Genomic DNA, 24061 nt, shown 5'->3' with positions numbered 1-24061 from the left:
AAAAAACTATTGTTTGCTTTCATTGTTCTTTGAGAAAATACTGCGAAGTTTTAATATACAACTTCAGAATAGCTTGCAAACCATGGACAAAATATGAAAACTTTCTGTCTGATTCTCTGAAAAGCAACAAGAATACACAAAGAAATATAGGGAAGCTGAATTACTGCATGTAAAAATGAATTTTTAAAAAAATAAGAAAAGAAACTACTAAAAGCCTTGTACACCTACCTTTTGGAACAAGAAAAGAAGTAGAAGTACCATCTGAACACGTGCCATTTTTAACTTTGACAGTGTAATTCCAGCAATTCGGAAGCTCTACTGAATGGTCGCTGAAACTCACAGTTTTTTCTCCATCATCCCACCAAATAATGTATTCTGTGTCTTTTGTGCCAATTTTCAGGAAAACTTCACCCATGTTAGAGCCGTCCTTAGAGTCTTTTATGTCTTCAATAATGTCTAAAACAAAAGCTACTGTAAATGGAGTTGGAAATACCAGAATTGTTAAATAACTTTAATCTTACTTCTTCCAGAACTGGAAGACATTTTATAAAATAACTAATTACCAGTTATACATGCTAATTGATCAGTTTTATTTTTTGCTGCTTTATCAGCTTTGCCAATTTTCTGTATCTGAGTTTACTATTTGGTCACATTTCAACACTGAAGGAGAATAAGGGGTATGGTTCTTACCACAAGTTGCTTCAGGCTTCACTGTGGTAGATTCTATAAAAAAAGAAAACAATATGAAGGTCTGTTTTAACAGATTGGGTATTTTTTCCACAAAGCATTGGAGAAGGGTGACCAGTACTGCCCCAAACTCTTTTTTCAATACATTCAATACAAGTAAATGTGTTTAGCACTTCTCTCGCATTTGAAATAGGGAAGAAAACATCAGCTATACATAAGACTCTTTAACTAGTTATTTTTAGGGATCATGTGTCTTTCACAATTTTCCAATGAGATCAATGAACTAGAAATCAAACAGGTTATTAGCAACATTTCTGAGTACAAAATTACACAAGAATATTCCAAAATCACATACTCTCATAGCAGTATGATAAACTACAGCAGTTTTCCAGGATATCTATGCTGTGGAATGGGTAACTGAGTAGTATAAAATGTCACCAAAGAAACAAATTTATCTGCTTTTTGCACTGCCATCTTACCTTTGGAAAGAGATTCATAAAACAGTGCAGGTTGTTTAGTGACTACTTTTACACCAGGATACCCAAAAGAAATTTTTGCTGCTATTATCTGTAGAGAAGCTTGAGCAAAGGACTTCATCCTGAAAACAGTTACTTAATATATCCCAAGGTAAAGGTGTCACTAAACCACACCAAAATCTAATTTTTTCATAGAAGGTAGGCCCTAGATTTCCTGCCTCCAGGCTGGGAGTCACCAGCTGGATGGTGGCCTTAAGGAGAGGGCAAACAGAGGGACCGCTGGAGAGTCACCAAGACTGTAAGGGGTAGAACAGCCACAAGTAAAAGCTAAGTTCAATTTGTCAAAGAGCAGACAGCAGCCTACAGCTACTCGAAGGACAGTTCAAAATGGAAAGTGTCCAGCTCCTGGAGGTTCTTTGCACAATCACATACATATATTTTGCTGACCTGACTAATTCCTTACTGCCCAATGGCAACTAAAATCACTGTAAGTGCCTGAACTACTAGGTCCCAAGAAGGTATTACTGCTGTGTGAAACCAAAGGGAAGACATTGGAAGACAGAAAGGCACACAGATCTCAGATGTATTCACACTTTTTTGCTGCTTGGGCAAATTTCTGTGAATAACAAGAGAAGTACTGACACAGTAACTGACAAATTTACCCTCCTATTATATGCCACTGTGTGGAAATAATTTCTATTTTGCACTTGCTTGACAAGTAACAAATCTGGTATCTTTAATATTCTCATAAACAGTTAGTAAGGTTCCTAAAAACATCCTTAAGTTTAATGTAGTTGTATGTCTAATTTGTATGCTTAGGTTAAAAACACTCCAAATGAATAGCCTCATTCAAATGCATTTTCTGTGCCTGATGTATCAGAACTGTGGTAACTGTGTGCAAGTTTGTCACCTATTGTGAAAGTGGAGCTGGGAGTGGGGCTCATCCCAGTGCTTGCTGGCATGTTGACTGATGAGGTGGTGCTGTGCAAGGATGTTGAATTGTAATCATCTGTAAGAAAATAAACAACATATCAGCATTAAAAAGTGAAATTCGTTCTTCCATATGGCTTTGTCATCAGAAATGTCTTACACTACAGCACTTCTCTGTTTTTGTTTTGTTTCTTGGGGGATTTCTGTAATTTAGAGAAAACTGCTGAAAGAAAAGTGATGTTGATATATTAATTTTTTTAAAAGAGTATTTAAATAGAAAGCAAATTTTTAGGACTACACCACTTACAAATGAATTCTGTATGTACAATGACTCTTTTTTGGTCAACACTTAGCCATAATTCCAGATGAAGTCAAAATAAAAACAGTACTACAATCTGTGAACTGGGGAAAACTAGAACATTTTTCTATAGTCTTACAATAAAACACAATTACAAACAGTGCTTGCGCTGTTTCACAAACAGCAACTCTAGGTCGTGCTCCTTTGCTGGGTCACGTACCTTACTCTCTCACTGTATTTCTTACTATACTTCATTATTTATCTCCCTGTTTATAAATCTCTGACCAGTCTGTATATTCCCTTTTAGGCTCATTCCTACTGTTCTGGCTTTGGGGGCAGCATTGTTGGCAGCAGCTGGCATTTTGATGCTAATATGGTGACTGCAAGACACGGCCCTCCGATACCAGGTCCTGCACATTACCCTGGCACTGCCGCCATGCCAAAGCACAGACACCTTTTCCATTTGATGAAAAAGAGCTGGAAAAGGCTACCCTGGTGCTGAACGACCTCGTTTCCCCCTCGAGTTCTGAGAGCAGCGCGTGGCTGCACGGGGAGAGAGCAAACCTGCAGGAGCATCCCCGAAGGCAGAGGGAGTGCGTGCGGTGGGGGCAGCGGGGGCGCTGCTGCGAGCCGGGCTGCTCGGGGCCGTGCCGTGCGGGGAGAGGTGCGTGCTGTGTGCGAGGCTGGCACCTGCGGTGAGAGGGACAGCGGGCTCGGACACGCTCCAGCCGGTGTGCCCGGCCGCGCGGGACAGAGGGACAGAGCTGCCCACACCACCAGGGTGCAGGGCTGCAGCACTCCCATACTGACACACTGGGAAAATTTAACGAAACAAAGAAAAATCAAACATTCAAAGTGCAGGGGATTCAACAGGTGTCAGATGAACAACCTGTGAGTGTATTCTGTTTTTGTTATGATTGTGCCTTTCATGCTATGTTTTAAAATATACCTAAATACATTACTCAAAACCAGACTTGTCTGATATTCCTGCCTATTAAGACAGCATATTTCATTTTGTTGGGTGAATGAAAAGGCATTAAACACTCTGTGAGGTAATTGTGCGTGAGAAAATGAAAGAAGAAAATGCCAAGGGAAAAAAAAAAAAATCAATGCAATTCTGTCATGTAAATTGTTTCTTACCAGTACCAGGTGTGGTCGTTGCTGTCTCCTCCCCTGAAAAAGAGAAAAAGAGAGAAAGTGTAACTTAAACTTTCAAGGAATTTGCCAAAAAATATAAAGACACATTCCTTCCTCCCAAATATCAGCTAAGCTTTCCCCAAGAAATTACACATTCTTAAGTTACATTTAGTGGATATAGCAACAACCAGATGACCAAAATACCAAGTATATGGTCATAGAATCACAGAATGGTCTGGGTTAGAGAGAATCTTAAAGATCACCTAGTTGAAACACCCCTGCCATGAGCTGGGATGCCACACAGCAGATCAGGCTGCTCAGGGCCCCGTCCAAAAAACTTCCAGCCACCTGTTTGGCTCTTCCTTCCTCCTCTTTTCCTCTTTTTCTACCAGATCTTTCCTACTATGTTTGTTTCTTGGAATTTATTTATCTTTTTTCTTGTGTCACATATTTTTTCAGGTAGAACTTCCCTGTTTATCATTTCTCTGTTACTTCAGCTTCAATTCATGACACTTCACAACTGCTGTATCTTTACTCTTTTGAAAATAAACTCCTTTAACCTTTAAAGCAAAAAGCCAGGTTTATGTGAGAAACTGTCATACTTGTGAGGGATACATAAGTATCCTGTTCATGTATCAGCATCAAAATCATGTCCCTCATCTCTGGCACAGAAGATCAACATAAGCAGATACGCTGGGACTCCAGAGATTTTCTCCTTATTGTCCTGACAAACAGCAGCAGTGTTGGCTGCTCAGTGGCCACCATGGATTCTCCACCTCTCATGGACAGTTCAGAAGGCTGGCAACAGACATTAAAAACACTCAACCAGTGATGGCAATGTCACCTGCAGGGAGTGAGAATTTCTTGGTGCTCAGAACTGTCATGAAGTGTGTCTAAGCCATGATATGAATATGAATGTACACAAAAGCTAGTCTTGCAAATGCTTTTTTAGTCAGCAACTGAATTTTTTGTTGTGCAAGATCTCTTACTACAGCTGACAATTTGGAAAAAGCCAGTAGCCTGATACCTTACAGAAAAAGCATCAACAGAAGTCAAATGAAGTTTGGCTAAAAACAGTAATGCAGCATTTATGTCTTTACAGAAGTAGGGAGGAGTGTTGCCTAAAATCTGGTCCATGAGATGAGGATATGGGTCTACGAGGTTTGCATAAAATCCTATGAAACTTTTAAAATAACATTTATGAAACTTTTAAAAAACCATTGCTCTTAATTGTAAGAATGTAAGCTCTAAAATACAGCAGACTGAAAAGTGATCTTTTGAACTTTCAATGTACCTTCAGCATCTGAAACCTCCTGCCTGCAACATTTCTTTACACCAACTGCATGATCTCTAACTATATGCATTAAAATGCCAGGGAACCCTCTAAAAGCTAACATTCATATCCATCTGTATTTTCCATAAACAATAAATTTTCAATGTATTTTCATGGTTTTCAATTCAGTGTTTGAAAGCTGGCAGTTAGTCATCAATTATTCCCCCTCCTTTTCCAGATCTTACTTTGGTTTAGCACATCAAATATACCTAAAGCCAAATATTAACTTTCCATGAGCATTGTCACAGATTAACTTTCACTTAAAAACTTTTCCTTGAACAGAATAAAAGAAGTTGCAGAAAAATTAAACTCTAAATTAAACTCTGCCCAGATTAGTGAAACATTCAGAAATACTTTTCAAGCTATTTACTGATCTCTGATGCAAACATAATAGAAACAAAATGATACACATCAAGATTGCCTCTTCCAAGTAAAGTGAGATAATATAAGATAAGAGGGATCATAAGCTTGTCAGGGTTGTGTTGCCTCATTTACTTCCTCAAGATTCCTGTGAAAATAATTTTCCCCATTCTTCCCCTTGTAAAGTTAGAATAATGCTAACAGCTTAAATAGAGTGTCAGGTTTATTGCTCACTCCCATAGAGAGAAGCTAAACATTACACATAGTCATAGAATTCCAGGTTATGAGAGACCTCACAGGATCACCTGGTCCCACTGCCTTGCTCAGAGCAGTGGCTTAAAACAATATGGGAAATAATAGTCTGAGATTGCCCTTTTATCCTGCCTATAACTAAGAACTATCACTTTAACAGAACTTCATGGCAGTTTTATGCCCTTGTAAGCATTTCAAGGGTCTCCTGCTCTCCTGTGATTCCCTTCCCTGATATGCTTTATTATAGCAATGGAAGAAGATGCAGTTGAAAAGAATTCAATAGGTGGCACCAGAACACTAAAAAATCCTCTCAAAAAGAAAAGCAAATGCATTTCCCCATGAAACCTTTTTGAGAGGTACTGGGTAAAATGAAGGAAAATCAAGAAGAATCTCAACACTCCAGACTGTTACTCTGAGATTAATAGGTATATTGCTACTCTTAATTTTCAAAAACATGTCCCAGCACTAACAATGTCTGAGCTAACCTCAGACTAACCAAGACAAAACTGTCTGCTCATGTTTATATTCTAAAACATAACTCTAGAAACTTGAAAGCTGAAATCCAAAAATATCTTTAAAATGTAATGAGGATGTCCAATCCCCCAAACACATGCTGTGCAGTACAAAAGCTTGATGATTGCCAAACTAAGCAAGTTGGTCTGAGTTTAAATGGGAACTACCCCAAAACTTTTCTCAGAGCTTAAACTGCATCCAACCATAAGACATTCTTAAGATGATATGCGCAGGATAACAAGGATAACATCAGATAACCCATATGGAAGAATTAGAGCATAGAAAAAGTTCCTACTACTGTAGTAAGTTTTTAAGCTTCCCTCTCCCTTCTCTTGATTTGGCCACCAGTTGGTTCCTGCAGATATACCTAAAAGATTTCAAATGATTCATCAGTAATGTTTGAGCAGATCTGGCCTTAATCACATGCCCTGGAAAAAGGTATAACCAGCAGCTCATCCCTCGGGCAGCTGGGAGCCTGGCTAATCACTTTCATTCTCCTTCCTACCAATCAATGGACAGAATGCAGCTGCTGCTTCAAAGAAAGGTTTGAGATGACAACAAAATACACCTATAATAAATGAGTTCATCACCCTTTCTCCTGAAAGCCCAAACAGGTACTGGCCCTGTGAGTGAAACATGGGAATACTGTGTTATTAAGTACTTTTGATGTTCAAAAAGAAGAGCAAATGGAAAAATCATGAAAGAATCCAGGCCACCAAAAAAAAAAAGCCAATCTCTCAAACCCCTAGGACAGGAGGCTCTCTGGGTCACATGTGGAGGTACAGGAGCTGCTGCATCACCTCTGCAGAACTGACTCTGCACTCACTGCAGTGCTGTGGTTGCACCTGTATAAGAAGTCCACTTGTATAAGGAGACAGCTTTTTGCTGTCTTAGAAAAATGTTTTCACTTGGCAGGACCAAGCAACTCATCAGAAGACAACTAGGACCTACAATATGCTAAAAAATAAAAATATGTTTCAAGGAAGTCCAGGGTGTGATCTTCTTGAGCAGTAGGAAGAACCAGCACACGTTTCCTGTGTGCATGTGCTATTAATAACACAAACTCCAGCTGATAAGATGGAGATCCTGTTGAATCAGCATTAAGAGCCTAAAAATGCGATCATGTTTATAGGGGCAGAAATCCATTAGCTGATGACATGGAACACATCTTTTAATTCTATTCCGCTGCTTAATTTGCAGTGAGTAAAATGGACCTGGCTTTGTATTTGCTGCTGGACTGGCCAGGAGGCTACACCTGCATGGCAGCAGCTCAGGCTGTCTGCTCTGAGCACAGGATTGCTGCAGGACTGCATTCCTCCACACACACAGCACACAGCAATGTGGGAAGGAGGATGCTCTTCTAATAGTGTGTTTGGTGTTTTATCTAGCCTGGTGCCACACCAGCTGGCTCTTCACATCCAGCTGCACTCCTCATGTCTTTGCCAGAGCTGGGAGGGGGCAGAGGAAGTAATCCTTCCTCTCAGCCTCGTGTCTGTAAAACAGTTGGCAGCCGCGTTTTGCAGCCAGGAAAAATGCTTACTGATTCTGCAGAGCTGCTGCCCTTTTCCCAGGATCTCTCCAGCCTTTAGTACATTGGACAGACCCCAGCAACCCCCAGCAGGCAGCATTTTACACCAAGCAACCAATGTAAGTCCAGATTCTGCCTTCCCTCTTTTCACAGCTGAACGGCACTGCTTCAGCAGGGCCAGGGCTCTTCACATCTGCACAGAAAGCAACAGGATGTGGTCTACTTGTTCAGATGGAGTAAAGCTCTTTGAGGGGGTCTCCTTGCAAACAGCACAGACATTGCAGCTCCCCTGCCAGCCAACTCTAAATTGCAAAAAAAAGAACAGTTCCTGGTGGGAGGTGAAGGGTGAGTAAGGCAAGGAGCCTCACAAAATGCTGCCAGCCGCCCTTTGATTTATTTTTAAACTTCAAGTGGGATAGGATGTAATTCACACCTGCTTTAAAGCTCCCTTGTGCTGCCAGAACCAGCTAACGAGACCTTAAAGTAAATGAGCATCAGGCCAGAGATGCTACTGCTATTTTTGCTGAAAACACAAAACTGGGATCCATTGCTACTTTATAACCAAATCTGGGCAGACCTAAGAATAAACTAACAAACACTTAAACATCTGAGTAATTCTATACCACAGAGGAGCCCTCAAATTTTATAGGTGGGATCACATGTGCTGAAATGCTTTCATAACCAGAGACTACAGAATTACACTTTATTCTTTATCTCTAATTCTGGGGAAGAAAAAACTGATAATATTCCCAGTTTCTGGATGAACTGCTGCTTTTTGAAAATCGAGTAAAAGAATGCCATATAGACTTCATATTAAAAATATGTGAAATTTTTCATGCTCTGAGTCAAAAAATAACTAATCATTTGATTTACAGTATAGAATTTTCTCAGGTGACAGAGACATTTCTGAGGGTCGCAAAATAAAAATATATTCTTGTGTTAAATTGAAGATGAAGTGATCACTTCACTTCTAACTTATTCATTGTCTAATTGGTAAAAGTCTTCATAGCCCTATAGCAATCATAGAAGTTAGAACTAAATAAACATTACAATTTCTTTTCCACAGGCAATATTGACAACATTTATTTTCGCCAGAAATTAGGGATAAAATGTTGAAACTGTAAATTTTCATTTAACAGAAATTCTAAAGTGTTCTAATTAAGAAATGCCAATTTTTTGCTTTTGATATCTGGGTTTAATGTCCATTCTGACTTGTCAAAATTATAATTAAAATAATTTCCATCTGATTTCTCAAAATATTTCTTTTTGCACAAGTTCATTACTAATTGCCTCCCAGAGCAACTCCTTCACACAGTCCATCACTCCCAAGAGCCTGATCCTGGCACTCTTTCCTGCCCCTGTAGCCTTTGGTTAAGGCATTATCTGAGAGTCAAAGGCCTTTTTGTTCCCAAGCACCTGCCAGTGCTGAAGGCTGACTTGCAGTGGGAAGGCGTGGTCTGCCTGCAGAGCCCAGCTCAGGAGTGAGAGCTGCTCTAACTACAGCCAGTGATAGGATGTGGTGTTAGGCAATCTGTGAAAATTGACCTCTGAAATTAATGCTTGTTCTAGATCCCTCTCCTTGCTGTCCACCTTCCAAGACTGTAGTTACCCCTATCCTTCTCAAGTTCAGAGTCAACTGTGAGCATTAATCAGCATTTACAGCTATGGAGAAGGCAAAAAATTCAAATTAGCCAACAATCAATTACAAAGGGAACAACCAGAAGAAAGGGAGGGAATTAAAAATTCACAACTGACTGATACAAGGATGAACACAATGTTACAATACATGTTGAATATTTCTGACCATATAAAAAAAAAGTATTTTTCTGGTTCTGATTATGCAAAAGAAACATAGAAGTATATTTTTTCCAAAGGAAAATAAAAACACAGAGCAAAAGAGAAATTTCCCTGAAGAAACATTAATTTAATGGAAGTAATACTTGTTACCAATGATATGTAGAATTTCTCAAAACCATAAACCTGAAGTAGAACAAAAACCAAAAGCAGCAAATCAAATTCTTTTTGCCAACACAGTTTCTGCAAACCTAAAATAAATACCCAGGACTATTGTGTGTTTAGCAGTCAGAAGGAGGGGTTTTCTATCACTTGCACCATACTTTAAATGACATTTTCAGTCTTCACAGGACGGCTTTGCAGTAACCCACTCACACAGCTACAGCTAACGACGCCTTTGCTGCCCTGTGGTTTCTCTCATGCTGTTTACTTCTGCCTTTCTTCTACAGAACCCTGCTCAAAAGGAAGAGGGTGCAGCATACTGTGGTTTTGAGCTTAAGTGCTTCCAAATGCAAACGGAGTTACCATAGCACCCACATGCCCAAGCAATCAGACTTATCTTAGTGCTAAACCACTTCTCCAGTGCAGTCATGAAACGTCCCTATTAAACTCCTTTTCATCACATTTGCATTTGTAATTACTTTCAGTTGCACAGGTTCATTAATATGATACAGTGAGGGGTGGCAATCTTTGGCATGAAGTCCAAACTGCTTTGCAGGGAGTCCTTGTCACCATGTGAATTGTCTGCAAGAAAGGAGAATATCAAACCCTGATGTAACAGTTCCTTCAGCTGTGAAATGCTGGGTACTCTCCACAGTCATTAAGAAACACCTTTGCATGAGGAATGAAAGACTGGCTGTGATATTTGTTTGTCAGTTTTGTGCAACATGCAAAAAAATCTGTGTTCATATTTGCTTTGCCCTTTATATATTTTCAGTATTTGTGCACAGAAAGTCTTGAGCCAGATTCATGTTGTTCCCATGCTAAACTTCTCTGCTCCCCAGGGCCAGTGCCTCTAACTTCAGTCATGACTTTTCCAGCCCTGCTGGATCCTTCCTTGATCTTCCTTTCCCGCATCTACCTTGAACAGAAACACTTGCTCCATATTGCTCTGCTTAATGGCAGTGACAGACTGGTTCTGGATTTGCTGGATGTATATTGTTTATGGCAAGCAGGAGGAGGAAAGAACTTACACCTATTTTATCATCCTCTCAAGTTGTACTCCCACGATTTTTGCAATTGCTGACTCTATTGGTCACAGGAAGCTGTGGAGAACAGCAGAAGACAGCTCAGTTCTCAAGAGTTTTGATCAGAAAAAAAAGGCTACAGCTGAGCAGCCTGACTGACTGACTTGGAGAAGAGTGTGAGGCAGGGGCAAACTTAATTTCAGTCCCTTCATTGGACCATGGCTTATTTGAATATCTGACTCACTCCTCTGCTGTTCAGAGACAGATATCTTCAAGTTTCTTCAAGATTAAAAGCATTATCTGGTTTTGTACATCTTCCTGATTGATTATAACTTTCATGTAATTTTGCCAGCAATAGAAAATGGGTCTTTTGCTCTAAAAAACAAAATCAACTTGGAAATACTTCTCTAAACTGTCTTTCATTAGCTCAAATTCAAACCACAAACAGTTTAGTACCATTTGAAGAGTAGGGGAGGCTGCAAGTAAATGATGTTGAAGGTCTAGTTTAACCTTAGTCTTTCTGTGAGTCTGGGATTCTAAGATCAGCATTTTAGCCACTGATAACGTAAAGCCTGTTGAAATCAGAAATACCTTCTGTTTCTCAGAGTTCTATTAGCATGAAATCCTTGGATCAACAGCTCTGTACTTACTGGGAGCATTATGCCAGTGAGGACTCTAATCAGTGATTTTCAAAAAGATTCAGCTTTTTTAAAAGAACATTTTTTTCAAGAACTGACATCTGCCTGTGAGTTATTCCCTTTCATAATAATATTTGTCTCTGATCCACTGCTATGTTAAACACCCTACCAAACCTTTGCAAAAAATCTTTGTTGCACTGCAGATTTTTTACTGATAAAAGATATATAAATGTACCACAGGAGCTCCATGGTTTCACCTTGGCCAAGGGCTGAGGGCAAGGTAAGCAGTGGTGGCACACAGACTCAAGCCAGCAGGACCAGAGTGTGACAAATGAAGAGCAACAGCTCACCAGAGAGCAACACTGAATAACTGCTGCAAAGGTGTAGCAGCACTGACAGCACCTGAGTGTCATGCCCCTCAGCAGAGGCAGCTGGGGACAGAGAGAATCCAGAGCCCCCAAGGCTGCAGTCACAGAGCTCCTCTGGCCTAGTGACACAGGTGAATGTACAGCTGAAGTTACACCGTTCCCAGAGCTTTTCCCTTCAAGGTAATTCAGTACTGCTGCAAAAATCACACTTTTCAGACAGTCCTGTGAAAACATTTCTGATACTTCTAGGAGATGGCAACTGGCTCAAAGGAGTGCTGCTCTGAGTGATACAGTGATGTTTGGTGCTTCTGAAACAACCCTATCACAGAGTCAAATGCTGGGGCTGGGGGATTCAGCTGCTGTCTTGGATGAGAACAGGTCTCGTGGTTCAAATAGGCACATTGGAGTCAGAGTGAAGATCTGAGGGAGAATCTGCCTTTATCTACTCACAGAATTAAACACTACATTTTAATTGAATTATCTGATGATTGTGCAGTTCAGGCCTAAAGAAAACTAGTTGCTGCATTCCACAGTAGAGAATGCATGAGCCATTGCTCAGTACCTCCGGTCACTGGAGGATTTTATTGTGCTTAGTTACTCTGCCTGCAAAGCCTCAGCCTTTGAAAGATTCACAAATCAGAATAAAGATGTGGCACAACAATTTCCTTTTCCAATGATCTGTCATTTGTATTTCTGTGACTTCTTGCTCCAAGCTTAACAGGACCCTCAGCAGTCCCTGTGCTCCATGAGGTGAAGTCCCAGCCTCACATCTCCAAGCAGCAATGCTCTAAACTATCCTGCTAGTCTCAGTCATCGCCTATGACCCAGATTTCTTCCAGCATGAAGAGAAGATCCTAACCAGCACTGGCTGATAGACAACTAGCTTCTGTTTCTTGAAAGGATAGAGAGTACAGAGGAAAAAAAATCATGCAGCTCAGTGGAGAACCGTTCCCATACCAACTCTGCCTGCTGGGCAGCTTCCTCGCCCTCCCGGGGCTGCCAGCTGCAGCCAGCAAACTCTCTTTGTTTCAAGGGACACTGATTTTACTTGGCTACTATCTTCACTTTTTCTTTTTCCTCCAGACATTCAGGCCAAAATTTATCAGAATTGAATATCCTTCATCAAATATGCTACTGAAAAACATTTTTATTTCTCATAAAATACTCTGACAGCCAGGATTCACTGACCAACAGCTAAATCAACTGCATTCTTGTTAGGGTGCAATTTAAAACACAGTAATCTATACACAGAAAATGTTGATAGGAATCATCATGTAAGGGTCAGATTCCACCAGCATTATTCATGCAAAAATCATTTTAAAAGTAATACATTCAGTGATGCATATCATTATCTTCCAGAACACTGCCTGTTAAAATTTATCATTCTTTTTTTATTATTTCCCTGGAGGTGTTTAAGAAAAGGCTGGATATGGTACTTAATTCCATGGTCCAGCTGACAAGGTGCTGTTATGTCATAGGTTAGACTCAATGATCTCAAAAGTCTTATCCAACCTAGTTAATTCTGGGATTCTGTGAAAAGCAGAAATTACACTATTTAAATTAATCAAAATGTCCCATATTTGATGTGTGGCCTGAAATCCATCTTGTCTTCAGCTAGTGAAACAAATTGGAACTGTGACCAAGTCCTACCCAGGAATTCCACTTTCTACTCACTTAACTGAATGAGTGGCTCTATGTACCCTCCATGTCTATGTCTCTCTAACATCTCATGCAAAGTGGAGATAATGGCATATTGCAATTAGAAAATAATTTAAAATTATGAAGTTCGCAGACAAGGGATCTGAAAGTAACATAAAAAAATATGCCCACATCCGTCTGATTGCATAAACAGGAACAGGCTGCAAAGAGAGAAACTCCTTGAACTTGAGCTCCCCAGAATGCCCTGCACACACTTACAAAAGCTTCTCACTATCTCAAAATCTGGATTGCAAAACCTGGGTTCTGTCCCTTCAGGGAAGCTGAGCAGCTGAGCAGGTCAAGAAGGGGCCCTTACTTCATGTCACATCAAAAGCAATGATGAACAGATTTCAGAAGAGAGCACAGTCCACACAACTCCTCTGGAATTCAATAAAAACATTAAGTGAAAGTGATTTCTTGGTCCCCTCTCCTTCTTTATTTTTCTTTTGGAACCAGATCAGTAACTTTGGTAGCCAGCACTGGGCCTTTCACTGCATTTTAAATGTGTCTTTTTTTTTCCTCTTTCTCCATTTGCTATTTTCATTGTAACAAACAGGAGATGTGAGATCCAAGTTTAGCGAACCACCTGATAATCACAAGCAAAGAGAGGTGAAAACAGTTCATCTAATTTTTCTTTAAATCCTGTGCTGATCATCCTTTTCTAAACGGCTGTATGCTGAGTGTTTCAGGAAATAGAAATAAAGGCACAGAACGGAAGGACTCCACTCTGCTCACAGGGATTGTGGTGTCCCATAATCCAGCAAAAATCTAAAGTTCGTGTTCCTCAAGATTTGAACAAGACTGATTTCAGTATCTCTTTAAATAATTCAAGGCAAAAAGAACAAAAATAGTCTGTGCTTCCATCTTTTGCCTGTGGAAGGCAATTTTCATTAGGATTTCAAGTTTCCTTTTTTATTATAATTTTTTATTTTAAAAGTCTTAAATGAATGGTCTGGGAAATAAAAGAAAAATCAAAGAATAAGGATGCTAGACAGGAATTTATTTAGGAAAAGAATTGTATGGACCTTTCAATGTATAGGGGCCCACAGAAAGCCCTCGGGCCAAAGTTAAGAGAACGTCCAATTTCATGCTCCAAATAATTTTACACTCTTTATATAGGCACAGCTATTCACAAGCTGGGAAATACCACAGACCTGTAAACATTTCTTATGTCTAATAATAAGAAATGTGTATATGGCAGCATTACATATCTGACAATAACAAATCCCACTTGGAGGTGGGAGGTCAGAAACCCAGTTGGATTTGTGACACAAGCATCAGTTTGTACACACACATCCCCAGATGGAGCAATTTGGAATTAGTGTGTGTACAGTCTGCTGTGATGACAGATGAAAAAGCTGAAGCAGAAAGACACAAGTATGTGCAAATGTGGGTAAGGCTTTTCTAAGTCTATACTTTTACAGCATTTGGTTGAAATAGTGGTGAATGTATGGCCACATGAACTGGTAACATTTACTGCTCTTTAATTTTTAATATGGAAATATATAAGTTTTTTTCAGTTGTGTAGACTAAGGCACTTGAAGATATTATTCAGCACCTATTATTTTACATTTCATATGTATGCCCCACAAACTGATAATAGAAACTAAAAAAGACAAAACCTTCTGGTAGGTGTTCAAGGAAGCACAGAAATTTGTTACTTGTCATTTACTTCAGTAGGAATTAAGTACAACTTAAAAAAAGATCATAGTCTGAAGAAAGATAATGTGAATCAAGACTTCTATAGAGTCTGGCATGTAACAGATCTCTTAATAACCCCCCAGCAGCACATAGAAGCAAGAAGTAGGCACTGGCAGTGCTTAATTCAGCACTCAGCTCTGTTGGCTCAGGAAAGCACATGAGCCTTCTCTGTACCTCCATTTGGTGCACAGAGACCAACTCAAGTGTGGGATCACCTGGAATTCCATGGGCTGCTCTGCACCAGTGTGTAAACTGTTAGGAGTACTTGGATAAACAACTATGAGCAAAGCCCTGCACAACCTACAACACCCTCACTCAAATTCTTTATCAAATTTTTCAGTTTTCATTATACTTGATGCTGAAACAGAAACTTTCAAGGTAGTTTAATTAATATTAAAAATATGAAAGACCATTTTTAATGGTGCCCAACATTAGCAAGGCAACCAAGAAAAAAAGGAGATTGTAGCATTTTAGTCAGGATTATCAAGAATACCCTAATGAGCATAAGCTTTAAAAAATCTACAAAAAAGTAAAACTCTAGCTTCTTTATTTCCATTTTGCCACATAAGATCCTTCTGTAGGATATTCCATGGTCAAGGATGATGGTCAAGAAATTCCATGGTCAAGATGCTCTGCTCATCTGCTGACAAATAATAAATTCTGCCTTGTTAACACAATGTGATCCTTCTTTCCTTTTGGATATAAAATATGTTCTTTATATACATTTACATAAGCAAGACCCAAAGAAATTAAGGACAAATGAACCTTATCTGCAGTGACAAGAGCACAAAGCAGTCTGAAATAATGCAATGACAGATATGTCCAACTGTTTTTAAGGTTGACAGGGTCAAAAGAAAGCTTTACAAAGACTTTTGAACTTTCAAGAAAATAAGGAACACAATGATCAGGGAATGGAACCCTGTACCAAGGATATAATGTGTTTCTGTTAGGGTACAAATAGCCAACCCTCCAGGGCCACAGCAGATGGTGTAACAGAAAATCGAATTAAAGGCTATTAATTCATTTTTGGTGCATGTATGAGGCCAACAGCCACCGCAAAGGAACAGGATTCTCTGATGAATGGAAATGGAACTTATTAACAGAATTGTCCAATGAATGCAAGAAGTGCCACTAATGGTCCCCAACATCTCCTACACTGAGCTGAGATCCCCTTGCTCAATCCCACATCATGAGTGACTGGGAACTGGCAGATAGAGGAGCTGGCTCTGCAGAGATGAGTGGCTGATGGCTCAGTGGGATGCCACAGCACTTGGTATCATGAGGAACTTCTCACATTAGAACCACTGCAATCTACTTGACCATGGCTTTGGTCTACATTACATGAGGAATAGCGGCCTCTTGCCAGAGCATGGGCCCTCCAGCCAGGAGTGCAAGTGCTTTTACTTGTGCAAAGGTGCACAGTGCTAAAATAGCTTAACTGCCAAGCTTGTTTTGTCTTTCGGTTTTAAGTTACTGGCAGCTGCTAATGAAAGTCATCTTTTACCTCATCAAAGTTAATGAGCTTTGGCACTGCACTCCTGAATGCGGCTGTAAAAGTCCTGCTTCCGCCAGGAGCTGTTACTGCTTGTTCAGGGGCCTCTCTGCTGGCATTGCTGTACTGTGGAATCCTGTCCTTTTTGGCTATGACTCATCACAGCCAGTCAGCCACACAATCTAACTCCCTTTTCAGTTTAAATCAGCTTCAGGTTAGATTTGAGTGGCTTAACTATGGGAGGGCTCCCATTGTCTTGTTTCTGCCTTCAGACCTTAGGGGACAAAGCTGAGAGTCAATGCTGGTATTTATCCATTAGTCAGTTCCAAGTTTTGCTTTGGCAGAGATATAGAGACACCACATAAAGCAGATAAAACCCACTGCAGTCCACCACATCAGCAGGAAGGGGCAGGGGAATTATTTTAACACTTAAAAGCAGATAAAACTCTTGCTACATGTGTTTGGTCTGTAGCATAAGTTTGACAAAATGTCTGCCTCTGTTCCTTCCCAGGCTCTGTGTTAATGCTGACACTGGCAACAGCTTATGGAGCACAACTAACATGTGAATGGGCTCAGAGAGGGGGCTTGGGCAGGAGCTGCAGGGCGCCAGTGCCTTCTGCACAGCCACCCAACAATGCTACTCTCCATTGTGCAGCTTAAAATTGCAAAAGCTGTATGTGATTGGCTGCTTTTTGCCCTCTTTTTTGCCTCCTGCCCTCCCTGCCAGCCAATGTAGGAGCTCCTGACTCGATGCTCCTTCAGCAGGTGACCTCTAAACTGCAATGGCCCCACGTTCAGGGGGCTGGTCCCTACCTGCCTGGCTCCTCATTATCTTATCTTTGTGCATCTGATTACAACACACTCAGGAAACACAACTCTGATGATGCCTCCACAGCACAATCTGAAAGATGTGTTCAGTCTAACACTAGTCAAAAACTGACATGCTCTTGCACCAGTTTCACTAGGAACTTACAGCTGCTTCAGACCTGCCACCTAAACTGCCATTTAGGAACCTTGAGAGTTTGCTATCTCTCTTCCAACTGGATCAGAAATTCTGAAATTCAGAGGTGATCAGATCACAAGGATTAGTTCAATCTCATACAGAGACAGTAGTTCAGATTTGCTTGCCCAGCAAGCCTGTGATGCATAACCATATTACTATGTTTATCTTCCTGGTCTTGACCAATTTTCACGGGGATAATAAGGTTTGACTTCAGTAAACTAAGAAGCTCAATTAAAATTTGTACTTCTTTTCAAATGACCTACTGATTTCAGAAGAATTTCCAAAATAGACCACTCAGCCCTATTTCATAACTTATTGCTAAAGTTCAATTAAAGTTGCTAACATTATAGAGTAATAAAAGGAGAATACCTACTTCCCTGGTTAATAACTTAATCTGAAACATATATGTATTTAAAAAATCAAACACAGTTGAATTTTTCAATAATTTTAAGCTGCATATTCAACATCTTTGGTACAAGGGTAACAGATACAGGAACTGGCAGCAAATAATGATTACAGAGGTACAAGAAGAGTTGCATTAGCTACCAGTTTTGTGAATTTATTCCTGTTCACCTGCAAACCTAATATGGCAGAGAAGCAGCCAGAGCTGGTTTTGCTCTTCCTCTGCCGTCAGCAGGAAGAGTTGCATGAGCAGAGGGTTAAGCTACCAAGGCACACTTTCAACTGTGCACAGTATAAGGCATATCAAGCATAACTTTTTAGTCTTTGCTGGTTTTTTAACAGCGTTTGGAACTAATGGACTTATTTCAATTTCAATTTCCTGGTATATGGCAGTCAGCAAGAACTAAATGGTGTGACAGGATGTGGGTGCCTGAATTTTATCTCCATTTAGCAGAGCACTGGTCTGCACTTAGCAAAGCAGCTCTCAGCTTGCATTGCCAGCAAGCACCTTCCTTTTCCCAGGCAAGGCTGCCTGTCAACCCACAAATGAGTAAACTTCCTCACTAAGCTAAGGGGAATGGTGGCAATGGACAGAAGCATTAACACTTCAGCCTACATTGTTTGAAGACACAGAATTTTGCAAAACTAAAGAACCAGAAAGTGTAGTTGCCCTAATGATTCATTTTTTCTTCATTTTTAGAGTGTTTTTTAGCTACAACAACACAGACAACCATCACAATGACACACACTTTGTGGTACACTATGGGATGGCAAATATCTAAGAACAGACTGTCATTTCCCTTCTGTGTGCACTGCACAGAATATCCAGAGACTATCCTGGGCCAGGATGAGCAGAGCTGCCCAGTACAAACATCCTAAGTACTTCTTTCTTTTATCCTTCAGCTATTACTATTTCAAGTATTTTTTAACTACTGAAACTTCATTGATCTATCTAAAGTCCAAAGAGCCACCATTATTAAAATGATGATTGCCTGGCTACCTCTACCACAGCAGCTGATGCTCAGGCAGCTGTATGGTTTTTTTTAATTGGAATTTCATATTCATAAGTCCTGCAAGAAATGCTGGGTGAATTCCACAACATTCAGCTCTGAAACTCTTCCTAAAGACAGCATCCACAAGTTGGGTTTTTTTAAGCTTATTCATAAGCTTTTCTTTCCTAAAAGAAAATCTAGCATTAGTTTAAAAAACAAATTTAAAAAAGAAGGCAATAGGTCCCATTTCTGCTCTTCCCCAGTGCTCCCAGAAGCAAACACCTTGTGCTGGTAAACTGCTGGGCCCCCTCCTCACACCACTAACAGATTGTAGCCAACCCTGCCTTCTACTGTTGCCTTAGACTTTCCAGCACTGAACAGGAATCTCTCTGGAGCTGACTGCATGAAAACTTAGTAAAAAGGCACTTTAGTCTTCAGTTTTATTGCTTCTAGTACTTTTTGCAGATCCATTGAGCTATTCAAAGCTTTTCTCATACATTGGAATAATATGTTAATTAATCATGGTTTATATGATTTCCTGAATTAATTTCTTCATTTTGGTAATAATTACTTTGAATTTTATCCACAGTAGTAGATATCTTTATTTAGTATCTCTTTAGATGGATTTTGATCTTCAGAAAACCACTCCTACCTACACAAACACTCGTAACCCAGCCTTTATTTTTTTCTCTGGCTTTACTGCTCCCTCTCCATTTAGCCTGAGGCACACACTTGCACAGTGTGTTGTCGTAATTTCCTGAAAGGTTCTAGGATTTCAGTTTATATTTGTATACTTTCTTTCCATACATTCTGAAATGCTTTCTCCTAGAGCTAACTTTTAAACTCTTGTCCTAGAGAAGACCAGAGCTCATATTCTGCACAAATAGCACTGGGGATTTCAAAGGAGATGTAACTTTTACTGTTTAAATTACACCCAGAAGATAGCATATATACTTTCAATACATTGCATTTATGTAACATGCTCAAATCTCTCACTTTCTAAGTGTGCACATATTTTTACAATACTAACTCCAAATACTACTCATAATACAGAAGCTCTTCAGGGTGTATCTCTGCCACTGTCTTAAACTGTGCAAGCAGTCCTTTGGTTAGGTATGCTGGGAGCTTGATACAACTCAGTGAATTAACTCTTCTTTGTATGCCAAATTTCCAGTCTAACTTCATGGTGTTTGCAGTGAGATTCTACAAATGTGTGCCTTGTCCTCATAAAGAAGAATGCAAACTCAATTAGTGTGCACTCTCAAGCACTGGGAATGGAGGATTATTCAGTCCATTAAGACAAATCACTGCATCTGCACATTGTTACCTGTGCTTTTTTAAAGTAGAATATATCCTCTGTGAAAAGGTATCAGTTAAAACATTACATTAAACCAAGCCATGAGGTTTTTTTAGGTAAAAAGTGGTGACTTACTACAGCAAGAGCAAATCAGTCACTGGAAAAATTGCACACTGCCCAAGAGTATGATGAAAGGCATCCAAATGGCCTCAAGTTCCATCCTTCATGCAGCAGCAGAAATGGATGAATATCACTATACCAACAATCCTGACAATGCTTCCAAGATTGCAGGTCCAGATCAAGCACCTGACACCAAAGGGGAAGCACCTCCATCTGCCCCACTACATGAAGGAAGCCTAAACCTGCAGAAGAGATGGAAGCAGCCACGTGTGTCAGGGTGACTTCCTGGACAGCCAGAGGGCTGACAGCCAGGCAAGGATGTCACCCCATACTCCTCTCCTACCTTATCATTTTTATAGATTTCTTTTTATTTCATAGTTTGCATAATTAAGCTTTTTTAAAAGATTCCTATTAATCAGTTTCTCTAATTTACACTTAAAAATCCCTTATTATTAAAGAAAAAAAATATCTGCATAACAAAATTACAAATATTAGAAAACAGCAAAAATCAGTTATTTCAATAAAGTTGCCCTGACAGACAGATCATAAATGCCAGTGGAAAGAAATACAGAAAATTCATTCTGTTTAATTATTAATCTGCTGACAGCACAAAGGTAGTGCAATGGACCTGGATGTGTCCTTGAAATTGTAAGCAGGAAAGTGGTCAGAATTTGTTTTGCAGAAGATGAACAACCCCTGCATCTCCACAAAACCCTTTGAACCTCCCAGATGTGGAAAATCTTCCCACTGTGGTGTTTAAATTTCTTTTTTGTTTCTGTAGCATGCAGACAATTCCTATCCAAATTGAGAAACTAAGCAATCTCTTTTATTTCCTCTGTTTTCCCCATAACAAGGCTTCACCTGTGAAGAAGGCACAAACTGGGCTGATGCTTGCCAACTTGATCATTATATTAATAAATCCATCAAAACAATATTAGAAAGACTCCCAGTAAGACTGCAAGCACTGGACAATAAAACAATATTAAATCTAATTCTTTTTAATAAAGAATCATCAAAGAGCTGAAATTCAGAAAGAATTTTCAATATTAAAACAACAGCAGGAATTATACTCATAAAGATAATGAGTAGAGAGACCAAGTTAGGATGTATTTGCAATCAAACTGGTTTCTCCTCCAGTAACTGCATTGTGAAGCATCTAGACGGAATCTGTGGTCAAGAAACATCTAACATTTCAAAAACTCAGCATCACACACTGTCAGCCATTCCCAGGATTATTATGAGTGAAATCTCCTGTCTCTATATGACAAGAAGTCATAGGGATTTGGATTTGAGCTTGTTTTTGAGCCAAAAGCTTTGAAGCACTTTTTGTTCTGAAACATGGCATCACAATGAATTTTGTGACAGATCATTTCCCTAATGATCACATTTCCTGTAGTGAGGCTTTTCATCTTCCTCTATGACTGCACCAACACTGCAACAACACACACTCTGCAACACCTTCCACCTCCAGTGAAAAGGCTCTTACAGTCCCTTAGATTGAAAGAGGACTCAAAGAAATGTGTCACTCTGACTTAAGCCCTGGATCAGACCCTGCAGCACCAGCACAGCTGTTTGATTTGGGGGTTGGACTTATTTCACAAGAAAGGTAGATGGTAACGTCTATAACAATCTGCCTCACTAAGACCTACCATCATCCTGATCATGTTAATTCTCATTTGCATTTGCCTCCTGCAATGCCACAATAATTCCAGATCAGAAAATAAATGGAGCTGCTAAACATACTGAGCCCTGCTATAAAACTACTGAGACATCACTGACATCACTCTGGTCTTGATTTACTCTTGCTCATGTTCAATAAAAAATACCACCCTCTGATGTGATCCAACTGTCCAAACAACACTTTTATTTGTGCTCAATTTAATAACTCTGAGTGGAATTAGGCAGAAATTTTCTTCTGAAGATGAAGAAATTCTCTCCCAGGAAAAAGGATTAATGCCCTCAAGTCCTCCTGCAGTAGTCTTTGCTGAATTTCACATTAAGTTCTTGTGTCCACCCTTACTTGGATGACAAGTATTTTATGCAGAAGGTTGACCCAGGATTTCTGCAACTGGCTGAGGTGATGCACAGGCCTCCTACCATGCTGCTGATTGACCAAGAGCGTTCATTAAATTAATGGTTCATTTCATGCATTAATCAGTGTTATACTCTCTGTTTGGGCTGTTCAATATGGCTTTTTGCTTCAGTTTTCTGCAAACTATGTGACTTCCTTTATGAAATTACAGTCACAAACAATCAACTTCAATGTTTGGATTTAAAAATGCTCCTTTTTTATTCATTTTGGACCCTCTTTTTTTTTTTTTTTTTTGGCTTCTTACTCAGCAAAAGTAAGAGCTTTTCTTTTTTTTTTCAGCAGCTTTTCAAGTGACCTTTTGGAAGTCAGCTATCTGAATGTTTCCATTTAACACAGAAATAATAACTATTACTTACTAAATTGTTCTGAGCTCTGTGGAACAGTAAGATATTTAGAAAGGTGCACTGAGGTCTGTTTATGAAGTAGAAATATTTTATATCAGCTCCATGAGCACCATAATCCTTTCTCTAAGCAGAATTCCTCCCCCTACACCTATAAGAATTGCCTATACTCTTTCTTAGACTGGAAGAATGAGAATGTTCTGCCTACACTTCCTGGAAACTGTGCCTAGGCCTGTGTGTCTGCTTTTATCAAAATATCCATCAAAGGTCAGGTAACTTTCATACTCATCTGGAGACAAAGATGCTACCTATCCTAATGAATCAGAGAGTGTTAGTGATTTTCCCTCAAAAACAGATCAGATATAATCACTAAGAAAATGAAGTGCACTATTTCCATGACTGTTTCCAAGCATGCTCAGAATTACAATGGTAGCAGATTCCACAGCTTCTGTCACTGTGGCCCTCCAATCAGCTCTTCCCTGGCTTTGGAGCTGGGGGCAGGGGACAAAGGGCTGAGCAGGAATCAGTCAGGATTCCTGGGCTAACTAGAGGGCTAACTAGACTTCTGCACTACTTCTGACAGCTATGAGTATGGGCCGAGCACTAGTTTTAAAAAAGAAAAAAGCCAAAAAAGAGAAAAGGGCGAAAAAAATGCTATCACTGAAGAAATGCTGGAGACAAGCCAGTAGGGTTTCATCCTCTTTAGACTAATGCCAAAAGGTGATTGTGCCTGCAGTACTAATTTAGTCTTTCATGAGAAACTTCCTGATTTACTGATTTTTTCTTTCCAGGGAAAGAAAAGAAATGTCTTTTTATAAAGTAAAATAACCTTTACTTGATAAAGTGTTCTGAGCTCTGTGGAACAGTAAGATATTTAGAAAGGAGCACTGAAGTCCATTTATGAAGTAGAAATATTTTATATCAGCTCTATGAGGTGAAAATTTGCTATGATGAACAGGTGTCCCAAGGCTCTTTTCTTTTGTGTTTCCTTTAACAAATAATATTTACCAGCATCAGGGCTGTTTTTTATAACAAAATCACACACACATAAGCTGTTCCAAAGTCATTGTCCAGGGAGCAAAGATGAATAGTCAAGAGCTGGCAAATATCCATTTGTATTGCCAGTCCTTTTCCTTTCCTAACACTGCTGAACATTCACAGGAAGGTTTCATTCCATGATCACAGACTGCTCTTTTGTCCAGCTTAGAACACAGCTCCAGAGCAGGTGGTGAAGATACCTTTCACCTGCAGAGCTGATCCTGTGCTTGAGCCATGGAGTGAGGGAGGCAAAGAGCCCTGAGAACACAGAGATCTCACAGCTAAGTAGGGAAATGGTGGCTTAGCTAACAGGATGAATATTCCAGCTCTCATCAAAGAATTCTTGCATGATGTTATATAATGTACTCAGACTAAATTTCACAT

General features: G+C 39.7%; 1 protein-coding gene across 2 annotated transcripts in view; it reads right to left on the bottom strand.

The window, feature by feature from the left end:
• Positions 1–24061, bottom strand: part of PTPRC (protein tyrosine phosphatase receptor type C) — a 57157-nt gene that overhangs the window by 20902 nt on the left and 12194 nt on the right. The window contains exons 3-6 of one of the 2 annotated variants that reach the window (XM_063165542.1): positions 3532–3564; positions 2074–2172; positions 691–723; positions 229–456 (exon numbers count right to left, since the gene is read on the bottom strand). In XM_063165542.1, coding sequence (XP_063021612.1) covers positions 229–456; positions 691–723; positions 2074–2172; positions 3532–3564 — 393 coding nt within the window. The remainder of the gene's footprint in view (positions 1–228; positions 457–690; positions 724–2073; positions 2173–3531; positions 3565–24061) is intronic. The other variant, XM_063165543.1, reaches the window with a different exon arrangement.

The sequence above is a fragment of the Melospiza melodia genome, chromosome 11 (assembly GCF_035770615.1).
Source record: "Melospiza melodia melodia isolate bMelMel2 chromosome 11, bMelMel2.pri, whole genome shotgun sequence".
Lineage (NCBI taxonomy): Eukaryota > Metazoa > Chordata > Aves > Passeriformes > Passerellidae > Melospiza > Melospiza melodia.
The sequence above is the reverse complement of the archived record's forward strand: the minus strand, read 5'-3'. Positions and strand labels throughout refer to the sequence as shown.